General features: G+C 38.2%; 2 protein-coding genes across 4 annotated transcripts in view; one reads left to right on the forward strand and one right to left on the reverse strand.

The window, feature by feature from the left end:
• Window positions 1-9,389, reverse strand: part of PIR (pirin) — a 121,960-nt gene extending 112,571 nt beyond the window's left edge. The window contains exons 1-2 of one of the 3 annotated variants that reach the window (XM_036745563.1): window positions 9,190-9,389; window positions 4,686-4,837 (exon numbers count right to left, since the gene is read on the reverse strand). In XM_036745563.1, the coding sequence (XP_036601458.1) occupies window positions 4,686-4,781 (96 nt within the window). In that variant the 5' untranslated portion in view covers window positions 4,782-4,837; window positions 9,190-9,389. Of the gene's footprint in view, window positions 1-4,685; window positions 4,838-5,416; window positions 5,777-9,189 lie in introns of those variants that run through there. The other 2 variants (XM_036745562.1, XM_036745564.1) reach the window with 2 other exon arrangements.
• Window positions 9,390-21,351: 11,962 nt separating this feature from the next.
• The window catches only part of BMX (BMX non-receptor tyrosine kinase), a 62,234-nt gene continuing 55,936 nt past the window's right edge, over window positions 21,352-27,649 (forward strand). The window contains exons 1-2 of the mRNA XM_036745560.1: window positions 21,352-21,498; window positions 23,372-23,476. Of these exons, the coding sequence (XP_036601455.1) occupies window positions 21,361-21,498; window positions 23,372-23,476 (243 nt within the window). The 5' untranslated portion in view covers window positions 21,352-21,360. The remainder of the gene's footprint in view (window positions 21,499-23,371; window positions 23,477-27,649) is intronic.

Raw genomic sequence — 27,649 nt, forward strand, 5'->3', positions numbered from 1 at the left:
TCTCAGTCAGAGGCTCCCTCTCATTTCTTCCCGTATTTCCCCTACTGCTGGAGACAGACATGTCAAAGAAGAAGCAGGTGCTTACAATTTAATTTTAGACCAAGAAAAGGAAGCAAATAGTTACAAACAAAGAAAATTTGGGGCTTAAGTCTCTTCTCCCCCACCACCTGGGGCTCCCAGTGCCCTGGACTCTGAATATCTCATATTAATTTGACCCCAAGATTGATAACCAGAAGATGAAGGAATGTAAAAGCAAGCAGAAAATGCTTGTCTAATATAATCATTTTGGAGATGAGAAAACTGAGGTCCAGGGAGTTGAAATGATTTACCCAAGTGTGTGGCATATTAATTCATATATAATTCATATAGATTATCATATATAATTATAATAATAATTAATAGGCAACTTCAATCTAGATGTGCTCAGACCAAATGCAGTGTTCTTTCTTCAGTATCACACGATACTGGAAAGTGAAAACCAAAGAATCATAGCCTGGATGCAGGTCCAAATAAGTATCACACCTCTGTCTTCTTGCTGACAAAATATACCCTGAGTAAAAATATCATATCAATGTTTCCTCAAAGTCAATACGCCCTGGTTAATTAGAGTCTGATAGGTGGTACAGATGATAGCACACTGGGCCTAGAGTAAGGGAGACCTCAGTTCAAATCTGACCTCAGACATTTACTAGCCATGTGACCCTGGGCAAGTAACTTACCCCTGTTTGCTTCAGTTCCTCATGTATAGAATGAGCTGGAGGAGGAAACGGCAAACCGCTCCAGTAACTTTGCCAAGAAAACCCCTGACTGAACAACAACAGTTCTTTTTTTTTTTTTTTGAGAAAGGAGGCAATTGGGTTTAAATGATTTGCCCAGGGTCATATACCTACTAAATGTCTGAGGAGGTATTTGAACTCAGGTCTTCCTGACTCCAGGTCCAGTGCTCTGTCCACCTAGCTGCCGCCTATGTCCCATATGCTATGTCCTTTATATTTCTATAGCCACCTTCTCAGCTAAACTTTTCTGGCTTCTCACCTCATCATCGAATTGAATTTGTTCTCTCCAAAGTCACCAATTATCTCTTAATTGCCAAATCAAATGGTATTTTCTCAATTTCCATACTCCTTGACCTCTCTGCAGTCTTTGACACTTTTAGTCCCCGTAGCCTTCTGTATAACTCACTCTCTCTCTAAATTTGTAGAACACTGCTCTTTCCTGATCTTCTACTTCTCAGTCTCCTTTGCTAGCTCTTCATCCAGAGTACATCCATTAACCATGAGGGTCCCCCAAGGCTGTGTCTTAAGCTTTCTTCTCTCTTCTTTCTATACTTTCTTAGCTGAGGATCTCATTTGCTCCCATGGCCTTAGCTGTCATTTCTATGCGAATTATTCCCAGGCCTGTAAATGAAACTTTAGTTTCTCACCTTAACTCCAATCCCCTATTACCTTTCGGACATTTCAAGTTAGATGTCCAGGAGGCATCTCAAATTCAAAAATACCCAACACAGAATTAATTATTTTTCCTTCAAGTACTCTTCCTTTCCCAACTTTTCCATTATCACCATTCTTCCAATCATTCAGTCTCAAAACCTCAGAGACATCCTTGACCCTCCTTCATTTGAACTCCCCATATACCCAATCTGTTTTCAAATCTTGCTGTTTCTACTTTCTTAAGATCTTTGGTATACATTCCCTTCTCCCCTCCAGTTCTATGGCCATCACTCTAGATAACCTCTCATTTAGACTATTTACTATCTGAAAGAAGAGATAGTAAAAGATGCCCCATTTAAAATAACTCTAGATAGTATATAATACCTGGGAGTATACCTGTTTTTAAAAAATCCAGGAAATATATAAACAAAATTATAAAAAAAATCTATACAAATAAAATCAGATTTACATAACTGGAGAAATATTAATTGTTCATGGATGGGTAGGGCCAATATGATGAAAATTACCATTTAACATAAAGGAATTTATATATTCAAAGCTATATCAATTAAATTACCTAAAAGCTATTTTACTGAATTAGAAAAAAATAATAACAAAATTCATTTGGAAGAACAAAAGTCAAGATTATCAAAGGAACTAAAAAAATGTAAAGGAAAGAGGTTTAGCAGTATGAGATCTTAAACTATATTATAAGACAGTAATTATCAAAACTATCTGATACTGAGTTGTTAAATAGCTTCTAACTGTTCTCCCTGCCTTCAGTGTCTCCCCACTCTAATCCATACTCCACTCAGCTGCTAAAGTGATTTTTCTAAAAATAATAACAAAATTCATCTGGAAGAACAAAAGGTCCAGAATATCAAGGGAATTAATGAAAAAAATGCAAGGCCTAGCTACACCAGATCTTAAATGATATTATAAAGCACCAATCATCAAAACTACCTGGTACTGACTAAGAAATAGAATGGTGGATCAGTGGAAAAGATTAGGTATGCAAGACACAATCGTCAATGACTATAGTGATCTACTGTTTGATACATCCAAAGACTCCAGCTTCGGAGATAAGAACTCATTATTTAACAAAAACTTCTGGGAAAACTAGAAAAGAGTATGGCAGAAACTAAGCACAGACCAACATCTTACACCATAAATCAAGATAAAGTCAAAATGGGCACATGATTTAGTTATAAAGACGGATACTATAAGCAAACTAGGAGAGCAAGAAATAGTTTACCTGTCAGATCTATGGAGAGGGGAAGAATTTATAACCAAACAAGAGATAGAGAATATTATGAAATGCAAAACAGATGATTTTGATTATATTAAATTGAAAAGTTTTTGCACAAACAAAGCCAATGCAACTAAGATTAGAAAGGATGAAGAAAACTGGGAAACAATTTTACAACCAGTTTCTCTGATAGAGGCCTCATTTCTAAAATATACACAGAACTGAGTCAAATTTATAAGAATACAAGTCATTCTCCAGTTGACAGATCGTCAAAGGAAATGAACAGACAGTTTTCAGGTGAAGAAATTAAAGCTATCTATAGTCATGTGAAAAAGTGCTCTAAATCACTATTAATTAGAGAAATTCCAATCAAAACAACTCTGAGGTACCACATCACACCTATCAGATTGGCTAACAGGACAAAAGAGGAAAATGAGAAATGTTGGAGGAGCTATGGGAAAATTAGAACACTAATGCATTGTTGGTGGAATTGCACACTAATCCAACCATTCTGGAGAACAACTGTGCATACCCTTTGACCCAACAATACCACTTCTAGGGCTGTATCCCAAAGAGATCATGAAAATGTACAAAAATATTTATAGCAGCTCTATTTGTGGTGGCCAAGAATCGAAAACTGAGGGGACACCCATCAATTGGGGAATGACTAAACAAGTGTGGTATGTGAATGTAATGGAATACTATTGTGCTATAAGAAATGATGAGCAGGCCGATTTCAGAAAAACCTGGAACGACTTATATGAACTGATTCGGAGTGAAGTGAGCAGAACCAGGAGAACATTGTACATAGTGACAGTCACATTGTATGATGACTAATTTTCATAGACTTGGCTCTTCTTAGCAATGCAAGGATCTAAGACAACTTCAAAAGACTCATAACGGAAAATGCTGTCCACATGCAGAGAAAAACTATGGAATATGAATGTAGATGGAAACATACTATTTCCTCTCTTTTTTATTGTTTTGTTTTGTTTCTTCTATCTTGTAGTTCCTACCACTGGTCCTAACTCTTCTTTACAACATCACTAATTTGAAAATACGTTTAATATGAATGTATATGTAGAGTCTATATCAGATTGCACTTGGGGAGGGGGGAGGAAGGAAAGGGAATTTAAAATTCAAAATCCTATGGAAGTGAATGTTGAAAACTAAAAATAAATTAATAAAAAAGAAAAATAAAGAAAAAAAGAAAATCAGCAAAAATTTAAAAAAAATTAAAACATGATTTTCCTAAAGCACAGGTCTGACTATGTCCCTACTACTCAATAAATTCCAATGGCCTCATTACTTTCAGATCTTTCTGTCCTCTGTTAGGCAATTAAAGCCCTCCATCACCTGGCCCATACTTACTTTTAGGGTCTTCTTACACTTTATTCTCCTCCAAATACTCTACAACCATATACAATCTAGCTATCCAGCTCTGGCATTTTCCCTGGCTGTCCCTTATGCCTGGAAGGCTCTCTCTCTTCATCTCTACCCCTGGCTTCCTTCAAGTGCCAGTTACAGGAAGCCCTTCTCAACCACCCTTAATTCTAGTGCCTTCCCTCAGTTAATTATCTCCCATTTATCCCATATATAGCATGTTTCTACATAGTTGTTTGAATGTTATCTCCCTCATTAGAATATGGGTTCCTTGACAACTGGGACTGCCTTTTGCTTTTCTTTGAATCCCAAGTGCTTAGTACAATGTAGTAGGTGTGCTTAATAAATGTTTACTGAGTGACTTACTGATATATTTCTTAGCACAGACTCTCTCCCATGCTTTTCTGTCTAGATATGGTTCTTTCCCCCCAAGTCCCAAACTTCATTCCTAAACATTATTATAAACCTCTTTGACATGCATATCGGCCCTCTCTAAGCTCGACTTTGCCCCAAATCACCCAGCCCACAGGGACACAGCAAGTATCCCCACCTTCCCTTCATTGTCACATCAATCCCTCTCCAAGAGCCCAGGGATAAGCAGCCATCAGCATCACCCAGCGTACCTCAGGCCGGCCAATGCTTCTCCGAACTCGAGCACCCACACCCTCGGCCTGCTCCTGGCTGAGAACAGTGAGGGTGACTTTCTTGGACTTTCCCATTGTTAAATCTGAAGAGAGAATTCTTACTTCAAGCTTTCTTCCTCTTCTTCTTTTTGCTAGGGGGAGAGGGGGGAAAAGAAGAAAGGGGAGACAAAGTCACCAAGGAGGGCATATCTATTCACTTTTAAAACAACCAAAACTGTCAGAACCAAACAAGGTTAGACATGGGAAGGAACTTGGATGGTCCTATCCTACTCATTTCCTTCCTAGAGGTGAAGAAAACCTAAACGCTAGTACAGCGGAGGAATATAAATAGAATGTAGTCATGTAAGGAAATCTAAGAAAACCTGAACTTGCCTTCCCAGGGTGGGAAGCCTGAAAGGTAACTAAAGACAAGTAGACAACACACCTAGATTATCTCTGGGCTACATTCCAATTCAAAATTCTGTAAGCTCAGGGAACTACACAGTGTTTACAGACATTACCTCCCCATTCCCAAGGCAAATTCTAACTCCCACCCTGCCCCACAAATTTGTGTACATACACTAACTACTCTTTACTGAGGTTTCTCAAATGAATGGGGGAAGTGATAACATATTCCTTTTGGCCATGGAGCACCTCAAGCCAGGCAAAGCCTGTCGGGAAGTTCAGTGATTTTTTTTGCCCCGTTGGCTAGGCAGCGACTCTGTACTTACGTTGGCCCTCTGAGACGAATGGCCTGGGGAGGGGGTTGCTGCAGAAATGTGTCTGGAGGATCGGTGTCAGAGGGTGCTGCAGAGTTTCCCAGCACACCTAAGAAAATCTTACAGCTAGAGAACTGGAGCTGCTCTCGCGGCTATATAGCGGGGGAACCCTGATTCACTGGCTCACTGTGACTCAGCACTTAGGATGCGCGTGCCAGAGGCATCCCAAACAACAAAGGGGTGGGGTCCTAGCAATTAGAAAAAGGAAGATGGAAAGCTGGCATCTTTCAAGGGGCCCCTCGGTTTCGCCCAAGGGCTCATGAGCAGGGAGACTGCGTGTTTCTATGCTTTGCACTTTATTCCGGTAATTCCTCTTCCTCATACCTCTACTTTCGATTTAAGGGGCCCAACAAAGGCTCCAAGCTGCGACTCCACCCCTGTGCCACCTGGAACCCACACAGGCTCCACGTCGCGATGCCACGCCCTGCGCTACCTTTCTTGCGCCCCTGGGACCTCTCCCGGCCTCTGGGGAAGGAGGGAATCCAGGCGCGTCTTTGGGGACCTTAAACTGTATACGGAGCACATTGTGAGCTGGGCTGCGACCAGATGTGGGCGGAGGCTCCGGGTTCTCCCACGCCCATCACTGAGCCTCCGCGGCAGCAAAGATGTGAACTGGGAAAGGAAAGCAACTGATTTCCCGTGTCTCCCAGATGATGCTCCAGGAGTCTCACACAGGGGTACTACGGTTGCGGGCTCCTTATTTGTAAAATAAGTGGGCTGGGCTAGATGCCCTCCAGGTCTCCTTCCAGGGCAAAATCCTGTAGGCGATGTCATTTAACTTCATTGTTGTCCAGAAATCCTACCTACTTTATGGAACTGAGTCAGGAATGTGCATAGGTTTGCGATCTGATCAACTAGAGGACTCCCCATAAGAGAACGCCCTCCAGCCAAGCAGACTGTAACCTATGTTATTGTTATTCAGTCATTTCAGTCCAATTCTTCATGACTCCATTTGGTGCTTTTTCTTGGTAAAGATACCGGAGGGGTTGGCCATTTCCTTCTCCAGCTCATTTTACAGATAAGGAAACTGAGGCAACCAGTGTTAAGTGACTTGTCCAGGGTCACACAGCTAGCGAGTGTCTGAGGCCGAATTTAAACTCAGGAAGAAGAGCCTTCCCAACTCCAGACCCACTGCCACATACACTGTGCCACCTAGCTGCCCTACCCTGTTTTTTAAATTTAGTATTTTATTTTCCCTCAGTTACATGTAAAAACAATTTTTAATGTATGTTTTTAAAACTTTAAGTTCCAAATTCTCTCCCTTCCTCCCTCCCTCCCCCCATCAAAGAGAAGGCAAGCAATTCGATATAGATTATACATGTGTAGTCATGCAAAACATCATCCCTAATAGTCATGTTGTGAAAGAAAACAGATTTTAAAAAACCTCAAGAAAAATAAAATTAAAAAAAAAAGAAAAACTAAGCTTCAATCTGCATTCAGACACCAACAATTCTTTCTCTGGGGATGGACAGTATTTTTCATCTAAGTCTTTCAGAGTTTTCTTGGATCGTTGTATTGCTGAGAATAGCTAAGTCACTCACAGATCTTCCAATATTGCTGTTACTTTGCACCCAGTACATTTCATTTTGCGTCAGCCCATCCAAGTCTTTCCTGGTTTTCCCAAAGTTGGCTTGCTCGTCATTTCTTTTAGCACAATACTATTCCATTACATTTATATATCGCAACTTGTTCAGCCATTCCCCAATTGATAGGTGTCACCTCCATTTCCAATTCTTAGCTGCCATACTCTTAAGACACTACTTCAAATGTCATTTCATTTATGAGATCCTTACTGACACTGTCTAAACAGTAATGACTCCACCTCCCTGGCCTACTCCCCTCTCAGTCAAAGACCTGACTTTGCTTAGACCTATGAGGCACCTTAGAGATCAGTTAGTCCAAATCCCTTGTTTTATAACCAAGGACACTGAAGTTATGTGACTTGCCCAAAGTCACATGGGTAGTAAGCAGTGATCCAGGATTCCACCTCAAGACCGCTGACTCCAAACATGTATGATGTAATATTTTGTAAATACAGATTTATAAAAATTGCATGCATACAAATTACATATATAGGGTAAAATATTACATATATACAAAAATATTACATGCCATATATATTAGAAAAGACAAAGTTGCTGCTTACCATCTAGAAGGTAGATATGACATATATATAATATATATATGTGTGTGTGTATGCTATATAAATATGTGCTACATAAATAAACATAAATAAATACATGTAGTCTATATAAATAAATATAAATACATGTATGTGTATACATTTGTATATATAATATATGCATATATTATGTGTACATATATGTCCTATCTGCCTTCTAGATGTTAAGCAGCACCTTTGCCTTTTCTAAATTTTCTTTCTCCTGTAGCACCAAGCACAGCTTAGCACTTGATAATTTTTGTGGATTCTACTTGAATTATCCCAAGTATTGATTGGAATCCAGAGTTGATTCAACAGTGACATTTGGACCCTTTTGCCTCAGAATGTAGTTCTGAAACTACACTCTACACTTGTTGGGATGAAAAGGGTTAAGTAACTAACCACTTAAAATAGTATTGCAACATATACAAAATGAATGACTTCTTTTCCTGTCTGTTCCTCCCTGTGCTCAAAAGGTGTTATGGGGCATGTCAGTTTGCGTGTTTTTACTTAAGTCACCAAAACATTAGATTCTAAGAAAACCATAGGTGGCATGATGTCATAGTGGTGAGAGAACTGACTCCCAGCCCACAACAACCTGGGTTCAAGACCCATCCCTGACAGATACTGGCTGTGTGATTCTGAGCAAGTCATTCAGAGCCTCAGACCACTCCCTAAGACTAAGGGAGTTAGTCTGTAATTAACTTACAATCTGTAACTAAGTTACAGAGACGGTGCTTGGCAGGGGAAGTTCCTACTCTGATGAAATTGCCGGTCTCGTCAGCAAACAAACTCGAAAAGAAGTTATAAGATGAGCAAAGCAAATGTAACAATGGCATGATTCCATGATAACAAAGGTATGGTTACATGTTGCCCCTGCCACTCATGGGGCAATCACCAAATCATCCCATAATATTGGTATATAACATAAACTGCAGAAAGGGGTGTCCCCAGTTGTTATGACTCAGTGCTCCCAGTGACAGAAACATATTCATTATATGAGCAGATAAGTAGCATAGACTATGGATACTTGGATGGAGCGCTGGGCCTGGAGTCCAGAAGGTTCATCTTCCTGAGTTCAAATATGACCTCAGACACTTACTGGCTGTGTGACCCTGGGCAGGTCACGTAACCCTATTTGCCACAGTTTCTTCATCTGTAAAATGAGCTGGAGAAGGAAATAGCAAACAGTTCCAGTATCTTTGCCAAGAAAACCACAAATGGGGTTATGAAGAGTGGAACATGACTGAAAATGACTGGACTAGATAACGGCAAATACCTTCATCTCTGCTTATGTGTCTCCTCTACTTTATCTGTCCAAATCTTGAGTTAACACTTATTACTTGTTCTCTGAGCTCTTTGGTCTTACCTAACTGTTTCCTGACTTGTATGGGAGCTGTCAATGCCAGAAAGGGAGCTTTTGCCTAGATATTCTACTGTTCTTTTCATAGAAGTGCTACATAAGCAAAGTCAGGGCTGTTGAACTTTATTCAGAGTCTTTCTCCTGGCTCCCCAAACAGTCCTGTTACCTCTCTAAACTGGAATCTTTATAAAATGCTTTTACCTCTATTTTCATTGCGTTCAATCAAATCAGCAAGCGTTGGCCAAGTGTTGAGTGTGGTTTCCTGTATGATTGTGTAAAGTCCTGCAGAACAATATTCACTTGGGGCGACTGAGTAATGTGGTCATTTCAGGCCTCCCAGCCAAAGAAATATGAGGAAGCCAGCTGGGGCACGACAAAGGTGATCGCTGCTTCTTTTCTTTCAACGGTTCTGAGATTATTCCGATTGGAATGGATCCCAATAAAATGGAGCAATCAGAAACGGTATGTAGCAGAAGTTGGTGGCAATGAACTGTCCTTTACACAGGAACTTGATAGGGTTCAAATTCTGACTCAAGAGAGAGGTCAGCTGATGTTTGCATTGGTCTGAAGAAAGAGTCTAGCAATAACTATGTTTGGGATTTGCATTCTCTTTTCTGTTTTGTTCTGCTGGTTTTTTTCTTCCTCAAACATATACCTTCTAACAGCTTCTGAAAGATATTTTCAGTGTGTCCTTATTTTCCCAGTTATTTTTGTTAGATTGTTAACTTCTACAAATTGGTGGGTGTTTTTTTAAATGCTGACTTTCTGTGCGTGTGCGTGGTTTGTTATTTGATTTGTTTGGAGAGGGTTTTTTTTTTTTATATTTGTTTGGTTTTGGTGGGGAGGGGAAAGGGAAAGAGGACAATCCTTATGAAAGACAACCAGCCACATGGCACAGTACAGAGGAAAAACATTGACTCTGAAATAAGAAAAACTGGTTCTGAATCATTCCTTGGAATTCCTTTCCCTGCCAGGGCTCTGCTTAAAATGCAGATATTCCCGGGAAGTACAAGGAGTTAAAGCAGGGGTTTTCATATTGTTGTGTCTATCATGGACCCGTTTGACAGACTGGTGAGGTCTTTATAAAGCCCTTCTCAGAAAATTTTTATTAGCATAAAATATATAGGATTACAAAAGAAACCAATTACATTGAAATCAGTTAGCAAAAGATATATATTTTTTAAAACAAGGTGACAGACCCCAGGTTTAAGAACCTTGGAAATTAAAACATTCATCCTCAGCTGTTAAGTGGATCACCATCTTCTGCTTTTTTTTCCTCAACAAGGAAAACCCAAAATCAAACCCCTTGAGGTTTGGGGAGGAGGAAAATGGAGCAGGAGAGGACAGTGCTTCGAAAAGAAGGAAAAGTCTTGAAAAAGGGAAGTAAAGGTGCTGAACAGGAACTTCAAGGACATCCCAATTTTGCCCAGGCCCACTCTGATTATGACAGGAGGTGAATTGGGTTTTGCCTTTTATATAAGAAAACAGACCTCCAAAGTAGTTGGTTCTCTAATAATAATAGCTAGCATTTATATAATTCTTTAAGATTTGCAAAGCACTATGCATATACTATCTGATTTTATGCTCATAGAAACATCTCCATTGTACAACTGAGACAAACTTGTCCAGGGTCACACAGCTATTGCATATCTGAGGTTGAATTTGAACTCAGGGCTCCCTGACTCCTAGTCTAGTCCTCTTATCCATTGTACCACCTAGCTGCTTCAATAAGGTGATAAGCAGAGAGTTAATTTGGGTAACAAAGTAACAGGAGGCTGGGCTGAAAAGTTAGGATTGTTGTCACTATCGTATTTTCCTGCTTCTAGTGCCTCTGTGATCTCACCTGTGTGGGTGCTTCTCACATCAGAGTCCATTCACATCTGTTCCTTCTATCCCCTTCTTGCACTTGGTCTCCTATGGATTTCTGCAGAATATACTCTGCCACCAAGCTGGCAGACTTGCTCTATTTACTGGTTCCTGGGTACCAATTCAATACTAGGGCTGCTGGTCTGTTGTCCTTTCTCACTGCTGCTGACTTTTCCAGTTTTATCTTTCACAAATGATGATCCTTGGATCATTTCTTGTGTATAGGTCATTACAGGAAATTGGTCTTTGACCACTTGTGGCCCCTGGGACCCTCCCCCCAAAAGTCTGCATCCTTCTTTGTGTCACATGCTCTGGTGCGGTGAGGAGTTTCCTCAATGCTGCCCAGTCACTCTTCTTTTTTTTAAATTTTATTTTAGACTCAAACACCGAAACAAAAACATATAAGCTTAAATATTGAAACTTAAATACAAAGTAAGAAAGTGGGGAGAAAGCATGTCATGTGCATAGCAGAATATAAGAGAGGATTCAAAATATGTAACAATAACCCTTTTTCCATTTATTCAATTCTGGCACCAATTTGTTGTCCAGCTGCACCACATTACACACACACTTCCGTATCTAGATCTTTAGTGCAATGTAGGAATTATATCATTATCATGCCAAGGACAATTGTCGCTTTTTCTCTCTAGTACCTGATAGCATCCAATAATGGGATGCATTTAGGGAGGGAAACCATTAAGAATGCTTGTGACGGCTTTTTTTGTAAAAATAATGATAGTGTTTATTTATAGAATGCTTTAAGGTTTGCAAAGCACTTTACAGTTATCTTATTTGATCCTTACAACAACCCTGAGAGGTAGGTGCTATTATTATCCCTATCTACAAAAAAAAAAGGAATCTGGGGCACACAGGTTAAGTGACTTGCCCAGGGTCACTCAATTAGTGATTATCTGAGGTTGGATTTGAACTCAGATCTTCTTTTTCACCAGTGTATTTTCTTCATTGGATGGTCTGAAAGACAAGTGTAATTTAGTGGAAAAGACCTCTGAAGTCAGAGCTAAAACCATAGCTAGGGTGAGACAATCAAGGCTTTGCTTCAAGGGGTTGAATTTAAAGGGCACTGCCATTACTTTCACCCCTTCAAAAGCTAGAAAAACTGAGGTTACCACCTACTTACCAAGAGTAATTAATTTAAATAGGAAACTACCATGTGGTCTGCTTCCTCCTGTGAACCCCAGGCACTATCCACCTTGGCTCCAACCCTCCCTGCTCTCCTCATGCTGCTTTCAGTGGGATCCCACAGTATCCTTATTCTTCTCAGTTATAAGTTGAGGGGGTTTGAATGACGATACCATCTCACTCAAAATCATGTTTTTGAATTGATTTTTTTTGGCAATTTTGTTTTAGGTGGCACAGTGGATGAAGCACTTAGGCTTGGAATCAGGAAGACCCGTGTTCAAATTTGCCCTCAGATACTTCAATTAGTTGTGCGACCCTGGGCAAGTCACTTCAGTTTGCTTCAGTTTGCCTCAGTTTCCCCATCTGTAAAATGGGGATAATGATAGTACCTACCTCCCAGGATTGCTTGTGAGGATCAAATGAAATAATATTTGTAAAGTGCTTAGCACACTGCCCGGCATACAATGAGCGCTATATAAATGCTTATTTTCTCCTCTTTCCTTTCCCTTGTTTTATTTGCATTTTCTATTGTCTTTTAGTAATGAGACAGTAAGAAGAGATGGCAAAATTCTGAAGGAGGTAGATGTTGTATTACAGTGACCTTCACTTCCCCTTTCGGTGTTCTTTGGTCCACTTGCAGCATCTTCTTTCTCTCCTGATTACAATAATGACCAGTCCCCACATGGCCCTTTTGTGCTTTTTACCTTTTCTCCATTAAAGCCTACTCTCAGCTGGCAGCCTCTTTTGAAATATGTAAATGACAGCTAATAATTTAAAGAGTTACTCCTAATTACTAGCTGTGTGACCTTGGGCAAGTCACTTAACCCCAATTGCCCTGCCTTCCCCCCTCCAAAAAAAAAAAAGAGTTACTCCTCTTAGGCATGTATGGATTTTTAATTGTTGAACAGTCACAGGATTTTTCAGGCAAGGAGGGTGGGAGAGCTGCTGGGAGGAATCCTTTTTGGTCTTAGGACTATTCTGCAACAGGTTATCCCTAGACATGAGCTACCTGTAGCTTTGCCTTTTCTTTCTTTCTTGAAGGATGGTTATTTGCTTTTAAAGTCAATCCTGGAGTCACATGTGACACCATCTTTAGGAATCCAGATGTAGGTAAGAAGGTCTTTGGGGGGTAATTCCAGTGGAAAGGAAAGAAGGAGAATAAGCATTTATAAAGCACCTATTTTTTGCTGGGTACTGTGAAAAGCACTTTACAATTATTATCCCATTTGATCTTTACAGCAATGCTGGGAGGCAGACAGAGGCTAAGTGACTTGTTCAGGGTCACAGCCCATTAGTATGTGTCTGAGGGTAGATTTGAACTCAGATCTTCCTGACTCGAGGCACAGAGATCTAACCACTGAGCCCCTAGCTGGGAAAAATCCCCTTAGACAGAGTCTATGATAGACCTAACATGTATTAAGTTGCATTTTAGGTGGGTTGCATTACAGAAAGGTTTTAGTGTATTTAACTAGCAGAATATTTCCTCTTCAAACATTCCACTACCTCTGTTAGATTGTCCCATCCTGCAGAGTTGGATTTGTTTATGCATTGACATAAGTTCCCTAATTCAGCCATCAGTAAAATATCTTTGTATTATATGTCATGTGACTATATTTCCTCAAACTCTTCAGAGAAAATACAATTCATCTATGTAGCATGCTCACTCCCTCTATTTGCCTCCCAGGCTCTTGAGTATCTTGTATTTCATAGACCTTTGGAAATAAATAGCCCTGGATATTTGGTAGGCAAATTTGATATGTCTGTCATACAGAGGTGCTGATGTGGAGGGCTAACTAATTTTCCTGTTGCCACTTTGGAGGGCAATTCATAGGTGTAATGACAATGTTACTTTCAGCTACTGTGGAGGTGTAAAACCAATAACACCAGCCACAGGAGGGCTACTAGCCCTCTTTGATCTGCTTTTCTAAAGGAAAGCAACTTTAACAATACTTTAATTAAACATACGTATATCATTCACTTAGTTCAGGGGAAAAAGTCAGCACCATGAACTTCAGAGCAAATACAAACAGAAGTTACAAATAGAGGAAATAACACAAATCAAAGACAGGCTTCTAACTGTCTGACCATAGCAATACATACATAGTTTCCAGAGAAAGAAGCACCAACATCTGGGTTTTCGAAGCTGGGGGGCTCCCTAAAGGCTACCCAGAGTCTCATCTGGCCAAATCACAGGAACAGTCTCCAAATGAGTGAGCTCCAAAGCAAAATGCTAACCTCAGAATATATATACTGTTTCCAATCAAGGACTCTTGATTGAATCAAAGACTCTCCATTCAAGACTCAGTCAAAGGCACTTGATTGCCTTAGTGATGAGAAGCACTCCAAAAGAAAAAAAAACATTAAAAAGTAAAAAGTCCCACTTTGCTTGCCATTACAAGGTCATTGGCCTGAGTTTCTTATCTAATAGTAGTTTGTGATAGAAAGTCCTCCGGGCTGGATTTCCGGAGGTTAGAAGGAAGATGGCTTGTTAGTCATTCAGCAAGATTTATGGAATAAACATCATATGAGGAGTCTGTCTTTTGATTTCTAGGGTTTGAGAGTAGTAGGGAGAGGGGGCTTAGCACTTTCTCATCAAGTGGTCCATGTTGCTGTCACTTCTAATAGAAAACTGGAATTCACTAAAATGTATAAACCCTTTAATACAGAGATTCCATTGTTAGGTACATACCTCAGGGGGTCTATGATAAGAAGAAAGTACCCATAAACACTAAAGTAGTTCTTAAAACAATATTGTACTTACTGTATACAATGTTCTCTTGGCTGTGCTCATTTCATTCTTCATTATTTTATGAAAGTCTATCCATGTTTTTCAAGAATCGAGTTCATTATTTCTTTTTTTCTTCCCTATTTTTATTAATTAATTAATTTAATTATTTAATTTAATAATAATAAAACTAATAATTAGTTTTCAACATTCACTTCCATGAGATTTTGAGTTCCAAGTTTTCTCCCCATCTCTCCCCTCCCCACCAAGACAACGTGCATTCTGATTACCCCTTCTTCCAATCTGCCCTCCCTTCTATCACCCCACCCCTACCCCTTATCTCATCCCCTTCCCTTCTATTTTCCTGTAGGGAAAGATAGATTTGTATACACCATTGCCTGCATATCTTATTTCCCAGTTGCATGTAACCACAATTTTAACATTTGTTTTTAAAACTTTGAGTTCCACATTCTCTCCCTTCCTTCCTCCCCACCCACCCTCATTGAGAAGGCAAGCAATTTGATATAGATTATACATGTGTAGTCATGTTTTTACTTCGCCATCTTGGCTCTACCCCTGAATTTATAATTTCTGATGGTGCAACAGTATTCCATCACAATCATATACCACAACTTGCTCAACCATTACCCAATTGATGGGCATCCCCTCAATTTTCAGTTCTTCATCACTACAAAGAGAGCTACTATAAGTATTTTAGAACATATAGATTCTTTTCTTTTTCCCTAATCACCTTTGGAAATAGACCTAGTAGTGGTATTGCTGGCTCCAAAAGTATAGACAGTTTAGTAACTCTTTGGGCATAATTCTAGATTGCTCTCCAAAATTATTAAATCAGTTCACAGTTCCACCAACAAGAGAACATTGTATAAAGTGGCAACAGTATTGTTTTAAGAGCAACTAAGTCATTTTGACTATTATGAATACCCGAATTAACTACAAAGGATGTATGAAGGAAGACTCTATCTGCATTTAGAGAAAGAACTGATAAATAGAAGAATGTATGGAATTGTTTTACATTTGTGTGTGTCTGATGGTAGCCATCTCTAGGGCAGGGGGAGAGAGAGGGAAGGAAAAAAGAGAAAAAAGAAATTTACATCACTTTATTATATATTTAAAAAGAATAATGAGTCATACATAATAGATTTGCAGGTTCATGTGCAATCATCTTTTTTATTCTACTATGTTATGGAAATGCTTACTTTATTTCATAATTTAAAAATAAGATAAAAATACTAAAGTATGAATAGCAGTTTTATATTTTATAGTAGCAATTTTATTTTATAATAGTAAAGAACTGGAAATAAACTAGATGTTCATCACTGGGGGAATAGCTAAAAAAATGGTAGTGTATGAACGTGATAGAGTATTACTCTATGAGAAATGACAAACATAATGGATACTGAGAAGCATGGAAAGACTTACGTGAACTGATGCAAACTATGAATCAGAGTCAAGAAAACACCAAACACGATAATTACAACAATGTAAATGGAAAAAAAAAACAACCAAACAATTACAAATGAAGGTTGCAAAATCACAAAAAGTAAGCCAAAACCCAAAGAAGAGATGAAAGAAAAGACCTCCTCTGACTCTTTTGTGGTGATGCCCTTCCATTGGGGTAGGAACATTGAACAAGTTGTCATTCTTTTAATGTATTGATCAGTTTTGCTGACTTTTTTCTCTTTTTCTTTTAAAAAGTTATTTGTGATAAAGCAGAGATTTTTAGCATATTCCTTCAGGGGTCCATGGATAGGTTTACAATGGCTCATGACTTTAGATGGGAAAAATTGAATCTTTGTTTTTTCACTAATTTCTAGTGGCAATATAGCATTTCCTTCAATAATTTAAAAATATTATTTTGAGAAAACTTCACCATACTGTATTGGCTTCACTAGGCTGTCAAAGGGATCTGTGACAGATGAATACAAGTTTAAGAACCCTCATAATAAGATATTGCCTTCTGGAGGTTGGCAGGGGAAGGATACAGGGGAAACTTCATAAAACAAAAGGTATTCATTAGTAAAAAATATTTTTTAAAAAAGAGGTTCTAGATGTACCAGTGACTTAGTGTCTAAGAAATAGAGAGTGGGGGGAAGATGGGTTCAAAAGAATATAAAAACCAAAACTAATTCTAATTGTACATTAGGGCTATAACTGTATAGTATCTGTAATTAATTATATCTGTTAACTATTTTTTTATTTTTTACATAATATTTATATAAAATTTTGAGGTTTTCAGGCACTTTATATGCATGATTAATTTGATAATTTCAGAACATACAAGATCCAGATTCACCATTAACTGGCTCATTTTCTTTCCCTTAGAGTAGATCAAAACTGGACTTATGGGGCAGCTAGATGGTGGATAGAGGGTGCTGGATGGGAATCAAGAAGACCTGGGTTCAAATATGACCTTAGACATTTATTAGCTGTGCAGCCCTGGTCAAGGAATTTCACTTCCTTGTTTCAGTTTCCTCATCTGTAAATTGGAGATAATAATAGCACCCACCTCCTGGGATTATTGTAAAGACCCAATGAGATATTAATTGTAAAATGCTTAGCACAGTGCTTGGCACATAATAAGTGCTGTATGAAAGTTAGTTGTTGTTGTTATGGGCAACATAAGCAATTCCCCCCAACTCCCAAGCAATCTCAATTCCTTTTATGAAAAATCATGAAGTTTTATCCAGGCCACAAATTACCACTCATTGATTGTAAGGATCTCATTCAGCTGGGTAGTACAAGGGATCGATGCTGGAGCTGGAGTCAGGGAGACCTGAATGCAAATCCATCCTCAGAGACTCACTAGCTGTGTGATTGTGGACCAGGTGTGTCTCAGATCGATACATGTAGCCCTCAGTCTGCCTCCTGACTCTCATGTTGTACATCGCCAACTCTCTACCAGACATTTTGAGTTGGATATACTGTAGGCAACTCACAATATTTTTTTTCCTTAAACTTATTAGTCATCTGAATTTCCTTCCTGCTATTGACGATACCACTAACTTTCTAGTCAGCTAGGTTCTCAACCTCAGAATCACTCTCTACTCCTTATTCTCCTTCACCCCACATCTTAATTCTACTTCTGTATCATCTCCTGCATCTACTCCTTCCCTTCACTCATACGGCCACCACCCTAACTATGGCTCTCGTCACTTCACACTTGGACTATTACAATAGTTTTCAAAATAGTCAAACTCTTCCCTCACCAATCCATCTTCTACACAATTGCTGAAGTAATCTTCCTAAAGCACAATGTCTGATGACATCACTCTCTTGCTCAATAAATTCCATTGGCTCCCTATTACTTCTAGAATCAAATACCTACTCCTCTGTTTGTCGTGTAAAGTGGCTCCATTCTACCTTTCTAGATATCACTTTTTTTTTTCCCCACACAGCCTATGATCTAGAACAGGGGTGGAAAACCTACGGCCTTGAGGCCACATGTGGCCTTCTAGGTCCTTGGGTGCGGCCTTTTGACTGAGTCCAAGTTTTATAGAACAAATCCTTTTATTAAGGGGATTTGTTCTGTGAAGTTTGGATTCAATCAAAGGGCCACACTTGAGGACCTAGAGGGCCACATGTGGCCTTGAGGCTGCAGGTTCCCCACTCCTGATCTAGTCAAACTGGTCTTTTTGTTGTTTCTCACGTACAACGAGCCATTTCCCATCTCTGCTTTTGCCTGTAATTCATTTCTTCTTCACTTTTGTCTCATATTCTCTGGATTCCTTTAAAACTCATCTCAAGTGCCTCCTGGTACATGAAGCTTTCGCTGAGCCCCCAGCTGTTGGTCCTTTCCTTCCCTTCCCCAGCCAAACTATTTTGTATTCATTTCATATAAACTTATACTTATATGTACACTTTCCTCAATAGACTATAAGCACCTTGAGAGCAAGCACTGTTTCATTTTTGTTGTTGTATTCCCTGTGCCTGGTCCAATGACTAGCATGTGATATGTAGTTCAATGCTCATTGACTGATTTATTGCTAGTTGTGTGACTATGAGCAACTCTCTCTGAGCCTTGGTTTCATAATCTGTAAAAGAGAGTTAATAATAATTTATTTATATTTATTTTATAATATTTTGTGAAATTCAACTATGAAGCATTTTGCCATTCTAAAGCATTATGTAAAATGTCAACTATTTTAATTCTTAATCCAGTTAAAGTGGGAGAATCAGTACTGTGTATATATATATATATATCTATTCTTGAACCTTGAACTTCTTAGTTGTCCTCCTTTACTGTAGCCCAGCCCTAGTCACTACTTAAGTCTGTTTATGCCAGTAATACTGAAGCCCTCCGTATCTGGGACCTTGCCCAGGACCCATTTCCCCCCCTCCCCCTCTTAGCCCTGGGCAGAACAATGTGCCTGTTTCCTGATTTGGTGATAAGCAAAATGCAAATACATTCCTCCTAATCCATGTTCCTGACCCACTCAGTAGGAAGAGAAATGACAGGTTATTGACCAGGACTCCTTTAAAGCTTACAAAGTAAGGCAAAGGACATAGCCTCCCACTTTCTCTCTCATAAGAATAACCATGAGCAAGGTAAGAGCTTCCACATCTTCAAGGGTCTAGAAAGGTCTATTTGGTCATTGCTTGGAGGTGCCAAAGTAATGTTACTCCTTGATAGCTAAGGCAAAGAAAAAAATCAGAAAGTTTGTGCCTATCATTCATTGTTTGGTACTTTTTCTTTACCTAGACTGAAAGTTTGATGTCAGAATCTTTCAAGTTCTCATCTGTCCTGAATCAGTCTTGATTGATGGAACAGTTTGAGTTATTTAACTTTCAAGATGTAAAAGTTGGTCAAGCAAGAGAATAGAAAAGTTTACTTTAAAGGAACACTTGAAAAATTATTGCTTTATACTCTAGATCAAGGATTCTTAACTGTTGTCTGTGAATTTGGTTTATTTATTTTAAAAAAATATTTTAAGTGTATTTCAATGTAATTGGTTTCCTTTGAAATCTTGTCTATTTTATTTTATGCATTTAATGCGTTCTGTGGAAGGGCCCATAGACTTTACCAGATTGCTAGAGGCATAAAAAGTTAGGTCTAGATTCGAATATGTTAGTGTGTTAGGGTCCTAGTTTGTAAAAACAAGGAATTTTCTTGAGTTATGACAACTACCCTATTAATCCTTTGCTTTTGTACTTCTCACAGCTCTTTCACACAAATTATCTAATTTGGTGCTAGTTTGGGCTTTAAATTGGATCTACACAATGTGCTTAATGCTCTTAATTCTTTCTAAGGAATCTGGAAATAATGCAAGAAGAAACATTAACATAAAAAGGCTTGTTCCTGTAAATGAAAATCAGGTCATGTCTGCAAAACCAGCATTGTTATTCTTGGTCAAAACATTCAGATAAATGGTGGTGGATTAAGTCATTTGTATCAGTTTCAATTCAGGATAATCCAGGTTAAATTATTGAACTGGTACCACATTGCTGGCAAAGTCTTATTATTTAACAATAAGGATTAGTAATCAGAACTGCCCCCAAAAGAAATAGGCTGCCGCGGGAGTTAATGGTTTTCCCTTCGTTGGAGGCCTTCAATTATAGGCTGGATTTATAATTTATCTATTCAAGGAGAATGGGGGCTTCCTTTGAAGGTCTGGGTTAGACTAGATGGCTGCCAAGGGCCTCTCAAATCTATGTGATTTCAAAGAAAACAAATTACCTTGAAATACACTTATCAAAATATTTTAAAAAATAAACCAAATTCACAGATACTAGGTTAAGAATCCTTGATCTAGAGTATGCAACAGATAATTTAATAGTTCTATGATGGATTTAATATCTATCAATATATTTGTATGAATTAAAAAGCAGAGATTGTCTGATACTTCTTTACCTAATACCAAAAATATTTGTCTACTTGGAAATTATTCAGTACTGTAGCAGAGGTACTTACGTAGGTATTCTATTGTAGACATATATTTTATATGTGTGTATGTATGCGTTTTTGTTGTTGTTGATTTGTTTCTGTCATATCTGACTCTTCAAGACTGCATTTGGGGTTTTCTTGGCAAAGATCCTGGAGTGGTTTGCCATTTCCTTCTCTAGCTCATTTTACAGATGAGAAAACTGAAGCAAACAGGGTTAAATAACTTGCCCAGGGTCATACAGCTAGTAAGTGTCTGAGGCTGAATTTGAACTCAGTTCTTCCTGACTCCAGGGCAGGTACTCTATACACTGTGCCATCTGGCCACCCATGTATATGTGTATACATATCTAAGTATATATATATATATATTTACATATAATATGTTTATGTATATATACACATATATATTAATAGAGAGTGAGAGAGAGAGACAGAGAGAGAGAGAGAGAGAGAGAGAGAGAGAGAGAATATGAATATTGAAATGCTTTGAAAGAGGAATTTGTTTCACTGGGAATTCCCTAGATCATAGGCCTTACATCACAGAGAATAACACATAAAAAACTAGGAACTATAATAAATATTAACATATTTTAATATTTAAATGGTTCTCATAAAAGCACCTTTGAAAGAGAAACGTATAGGAAGGAAAAAAAACACTATGAAGGTTAAAGTAGACCATGGCTAGATTTTAATTAATGCTATTTTAAATGATTTCACATTTCTTCAGGATGATGAGATGGACAAAAAAACCATCTTAGAAGAACTTCTCCTAAAGAAGTCACAACAAAAGAAGAAAATGTCGCCAAACAATTACAAGGAAAGACTTTTTGTCCTGACAAAAACAAACCTCTCCTACTATGAATATGATAAGATGGTAAGCTTTTCTTTCTACATTTTTAAAAAATGATTTTACTTTATTTTTGATTAGCTGAAGTGTCATCCTTAGGTATTGGGTACTAGGTAGATTGTCAAATTTCTTAATCTACACAGTAAAGATAATCTCAAAATTTCTTTACTATATTATTTTAGAGTGGAAAGAATTTTGGCTCTAGAGGCAGAACTGGGTTTAAATCCCATCTCTGGCACCTCTGAGATGTTGGGAAAGACATATAACCTATCTGGGACTCAGTTTTTTCAACTGTAAAATGAAGAAGTTGGACAAGACAGACCCTGAGACTTCTTACAGTGCTAGATCTGTGATTCTCTTGTCCTAAAATTCTATTTAATTTCTCCTTATCAGAACTATATTTAATCACAATATTGCCTATTCTTTCATAATTTAAAATGATACAACCACTAAGGTATATGAATGTCAAGATGAGAGGATTGTAATGCTTATATTTGTGGCGTTAACTGTTGATTCTTGTAGGTAGATTAACTACTGGGTTAAAATTTTCTAAATGTATTGACTGCTGTTTAATTACTTTGTTGGAAACTTACAGTTTTCTCTCTGTCAATTCTTATCACCAACTTAATAGATTAGCTACTTCACTGATGACTTAATTGATGTGGACATCTCATATATATTTTTTGCTGCTTTTCTCACATCAGGGAAGCCTTTTGAAACCCTCTTGAAACTAGTACTTCAAGAAAATGCTTATTTAATTGAATTGAGTTGGTTCAAGGAACTCTCAAGAGTGGGCAGTTCTGTAGGGGTGGGGAGGTTCAAAAGGCTTAATTCCCAGCCTAGAGCGGATGCAAAGGGAAGAGGAAAAGGGAAAGTACACCATTTCCCAGCTTCTTGTCAGCCCATTCACTATGTATTATTTTATTTAAATGCAATCCCAGAATGTCACACACACACACATGCACACACGCACACACATATACAAACACACACATTCAAATCCAAAATATATTCTACAGCCAAATATAATGCGTATTTGAATTATCTACCCCTTTGTTCTTCTCTATTACTGTCCATAATAGCATGAAATATACCTTTTTTCAAAATAATTTTTCCTAGTGTTGTAAATTACACCATTTTGTAAAAAGAGTTGTTGAACAATTCAATATCGGCTTCATCAAGTCAGTTCAATCATAGATGCCGACAGCAGTCCATTTGCCTGTACACTTGTAGGTTTAAGCACATTTTGGTATGGACTCCTTTCAAAAAAATCATAGGAAAAAAATCTATTCTTTTCTGTTTGTTACATAGTTTTACTCACTTGCATTTGTCCTTTCTATATGAAACGTGCCCAAATCTAGAATGTCTTTTAGATTGGGAAGAATTTTTTGACTTATTAGGAGGGGATCTATTTAATTAGCAAAAACAAAAATAGTTACAATAGTAATAGTAACCACCACCATCATTGTCCTCATCATTTTCGTCATCTCCAAACTGTGAAGAATGAAAAGCTTTTGAAATACGGAAATTTAGTGGAAGACCTAAAACCATGTGGGAACAGGATAAGGTCCATATCGTTCCTGTTATCCTATTACTGGAGCTGCCCCAAAGCTGCTTTCAGTGAGCCTACAGAAGAGAAGCTCATCTCTCAGTACTTTTATTCAATTTTTTAAAAAATAGTTATTTTATTCACTTGCACAATAGTCCGCAGATCACTAAATATAAAATATATTAGAAGACTAGCGATTTGTCCTAGGAATACTTTTGCTTGACATTGAAAAAGCTGAGGAGAATAAGGTGATAATGATGGTAATTAAAAAAAAAAACAACTTGGTTTCATATTCTTTGCACTAACGATAAATCATACCTACCTATTGTATATTTTTGTTTTGGGATTTAGAAAAGAGGCAGCAAGAAAGGATCGATCGACATTAAGAAAATTCGGTGTGTTGAAAGAGTGAATCTTGAGGAGCAAACCCCTGTGGAGAGACAATATCCATTTCAGGTAATGTCAGGTCCAGCACGAAATCTGATAGAGAGATCATTAATTCTCTCTCTACTCTTCTGAAATAAAGTTTTCTGGAATCAGGGATGGCTCTGCAAGATGCTTATTGAGGATTATGTTCAAATTTGGGCTGAGAAGGCATTTTCCTGGCTGGGAGTAGGAAGGAGGAATGAGAACCCTAGGGGGTTACCCATGTTTTTTCTACTCAACCAGTAATGAAAAAAAAAGGAACGACAGGAGCCAACCACTCACAGAAGTCTTTTCTTGAAACTCAATATTTATGGAAGGATTTGTGGAGGTTCTGTCTCTTTATCTATCTCCTAGTCTGAAATAACACGACTCTTGTGCAGGGAGGCTGGGAGAGCTTGAGTCAGCTTGAATCAGTTCATGAGAGCTGATTGTTAAGTGTTCAATGTGAACATTTATAACTTAGAAATCATCAAACACTGCAAATCAGGGCTTGATGTATTGTTTTATTAATTGTCTAGATTTAAGAAAATGATGAAGAAAATGTTAATAATTCAGACTGAACTTAAAAGTGTGTTGTGGGTACATTTTTCTTCCTCCAGAGAGCTGGTTATTAATTCCCCGAGGGAAGCAAACTCAAACAGTGAGGTAAACAAAAACATTTGGAGAATCATCTATGGGGCATTATCTTTTGATCCTATAACCCTTTGGCAGTCTGGTGAATCCTATGGGCCCTTTCTCAGTATAATGTTTAATTGCCTACATTCATAATTGAAGGAAATGCTAAATTTCAGTTAGAGGTTAGCAAAAGTAATGATGTTATTTCTGTCCCCCCCCCATTTAAGTTCATAGACTCCCTGAAATCTATCCATGGACCTCTTGGGGGTCTGTGAACTCTAGGTTAAGAATCCCTGCTGTAGCCTATGGGAATGGTGTTGTGGCTGTAATTCAGCCTGAAAAACAAATATTGACTAACTTGCTAAGGGCAGGGTATGGTGCTAGGAGAAGCATATGTAATAAGTGCAAAGGAGAGGTCCAAAGCAAAGTCGGATGAGACATTTAAAATGAGAGAAATTGCTTTAGCAGAGGAGGGGGGAGGAAAAAATATATAAGAGAAATCAGGGTTGACTACATCTAGAGGAGAACTAGTCTTTTATCCTGTGATAACCTAAGCTTTCAAGGTAGAAAGGAACATAGAGATTATCTAGTTCAAATCATTGTTTTAGAAAAAAAGAAACTGAGACCCAGAAAAATGAAAATGTGAAACTTTTCAAAGTTCACTTTGGCTTATATGCCACTTTAAGGTTTCTGTGATGTCACCCATGTGGGGACTTGTTTCAACTATGAAGACCCAAACTCATCCGCACCTTCTGGTCTTTTACTATTCTTGTCCATGCTATCTAATAAATCCTTCACAGGAAGTTCCTTCTCCCACCCTCAGTACCTCCCCCATCATGGTAGGCTCCTTTAAGATATCCATGATATTGCATGGATACCACATGGGCTATATGCCAACTAATTCTTGCTCATGCTGCTTTATTGGCCTGTTTCCTTTTTCTAATTACATTTTTTCTCATGTCTTTCTTGCTGCTTCTCCTTCATGATTCTTTGTTGGTAATGAATTGCAAAAAAAAAAAAAAGTTTAAACTTTGAAACCTACTCAACCTGACCATATTTTTCTGTTAATCTTTGGATAAACCTGAAACATTAATTTTCAAAGGCTATGGCATTACATTATTTGAAGTCATAAGACATCTTTGGAATACTATCGATGTTTAATAAGGGCTTTTATTTCAGGGAAAAGTTTGTATTAATAAGTCCAGGAGATCAAATGTTTGCTGGCCAAAAAGGTTCCTAGGCTCTTTTGGTCTTCCTATTGTGGTGAATGATTCACATGAGTCCAACCTCCTTAGGAAATGTTGACCTTCCTAGGAGAAGGGTTCCTGAAATATCTGCCACCCCTCTTGCCATGTTGAAGTCAGAGTCCCAAAGGAGCCTGAAGCAGCTGTGAAAGCTCTGCATTGGAGGCTTGAACTCAAGATGAGAGATGAGAGTCTAAGGAACCATTCTGAGAACAGGGCCCATTTATAGGCCATATGCTAATGAGAGATCTAAATAGCAAGTGTTCCAGGAGTATTTGTTTTGTCATCTATGCTATAGCAGAAGAAGTAGATGTAGCTATAAATAAAAGACCTCATAAAATTGATGTCAGAAATGTCAAATCAAAGAGGATTGTCTCCAGAGAGCATTCACAAGGACCAGGTACCCATTTAACTATGAAAAAGATCTGTGTGAGTGGCATTCAGGAAGTCCCTGAGTAACACCACCTAAGAGATTATAAAAACATGACTTACCAAGGCAGTGACAAGAAGACAAACTGCTTTTGTGACTTTCTGTAACCATCATTTTGTGCATATGATTGTCATTCAAAAATACTGTACTGTGGATGGCCACTAACGTGGAGTAAAATTTTATCTAAGCAAGAAATGACTCTGCTTCGTTTAGTCAAAGAGATCGAAGTATTCTGGGGACTTTGATGGTAGCCATGGAGGCAGCTTTGGTAGAAATGATAACTTGGTGAAAACTTTGTGGTGGTTTTGGTGGCAGTCATGGTGGTGGGGGATACAGAAGATATGAAGAAGGTTGTAATAGACTTGGCAATAAAGGGACCAACTTTGGAGGAGGTGGAAGCTACAATGATTTTGGCAACTATAACAATCATCCTTCAAATGTTGGTCTCAAACTCTAGCCTTATGGTGGGGGCCAATGTTTTGCTAAGCCCCATAGCTAAGGTAACCATAGTGGTTCCAGTGATAGAAACAATTGTACCAATGGGAAAAGGCTTTAATTACTATTAGGAAAAAAAAAAGCTTATTGGGAGAGCAGAGCCAGAAATGCAACAGAGAAGCTGAGGTTGTAAAAGGCTTGTGAACTCAGCCAAGCACAGTGGTGTCAAGGTCTTGCTTCTTAAAACGACAGGTTTTTAACAATGCTTTTCATGCAGGGGGAAAAAGCACACCAGAAATATATTTGTGACACTGTATAACAGTTTATTTTAGTTTCTTTTTTGTGGAAAACATAAAGCATTTGAATATAGGATTTTGTGTAGATATTTTTATGTAATGTAATAGTCAGATCATGGCATTAAATAAATATGTCTTTAAAAATAGGAAATGCTAATAGACTGAGGGAAGTTCTGTTCTTTTATCTTGTATGTATATGGTCACTATAGTCCATTTCCCATATTTCGGAATTAATAGTTTATTTGCATAAGTCAGCTTGGAATAGCTTCCATTGCATTCTACATCTTATTTTATTCTTTTTTTCTAATTGACTTTGATTTTTTTGCTCTAATAAATCTGTAGTTTGACTATACGCAGACTGAAATAAGACTAGCTTATATGCCCATTCAGATATTCCCTTTTCATAATTTTATTTGTCTAACTCCTCCTAAATGATGACACCAGTGTGGTTGCAAGTCAAAAAGTCTTTAGCTTCATTAAAAGAGGCCTAGCTTCCAGGAATAGGAAGAGGATAGTCCCACTGTACTCTGCCTTCATCAGACATCATCTGTAGTATTGTGTTTATTTCCAGGTGCCATGGTTTAAGGAGGACATTGATAAGTTGGAATGTCCACAAGACAACTAGAATGGTGAATAGTCTTGAGTCCATGCCCTAACAAGATCAGTTAAAGGAACTAAATCCATCTGACCTGAAGATAAAAGATTCAGAGGTCATATGATAGCTGGCTTCAAGAGTTTGAAGGGTTGTCACCTGGAAGAGGGTATTAGACACATTCTGTTTGGCAGTAGGTAGGTAGGCAAGAAACGGAAGGTTCAAAAAGATCAATTTAGGCTTGATATCAGGCCAAACTTCCTAACAATTATGCCTTTCCAAAAGTGGAGTGGGCTTACTGGAGAAATAGTGGGTTTTTCCTCCTTGGAGGTCTTTATCCAAAGATTATATGACCAGTTGTTGGATATGGTGGAGTGGGAATTTCTTTAGTGTATGGGTTGGATGAGAATGGCCACTGAGGTCCTTTTTAACCCTCAAATTCTGTGATCCTGTAATTTTTGCAGTTTTTTTTCAGACCAGCCTCTACCTTTGCATTAAAGAAAAGGGGTCTCAAAGAGTCAGACATGACTAAAACCACTGAACGACAACAATGAAATATTAAAACATTTTCACTTCATTGGGAGAGTCTAA

The sequence above is a fragment of the Trichosurus vulpecula genome, chromosome 2 (genome assembly GCF_011100635.1).
Source record: "Trichosurus vulpecula isolate mTriVul1 chromosome 2, mTriVul1.pri, whole genome shotgun sequence".
NCBI classification, from domain to species: Eukaryota; Metazoa; Chordata; class Mammalia; order Diprotodontia; family Phalangeridae; genus Trichosurus; species Trichosurus vulpecula.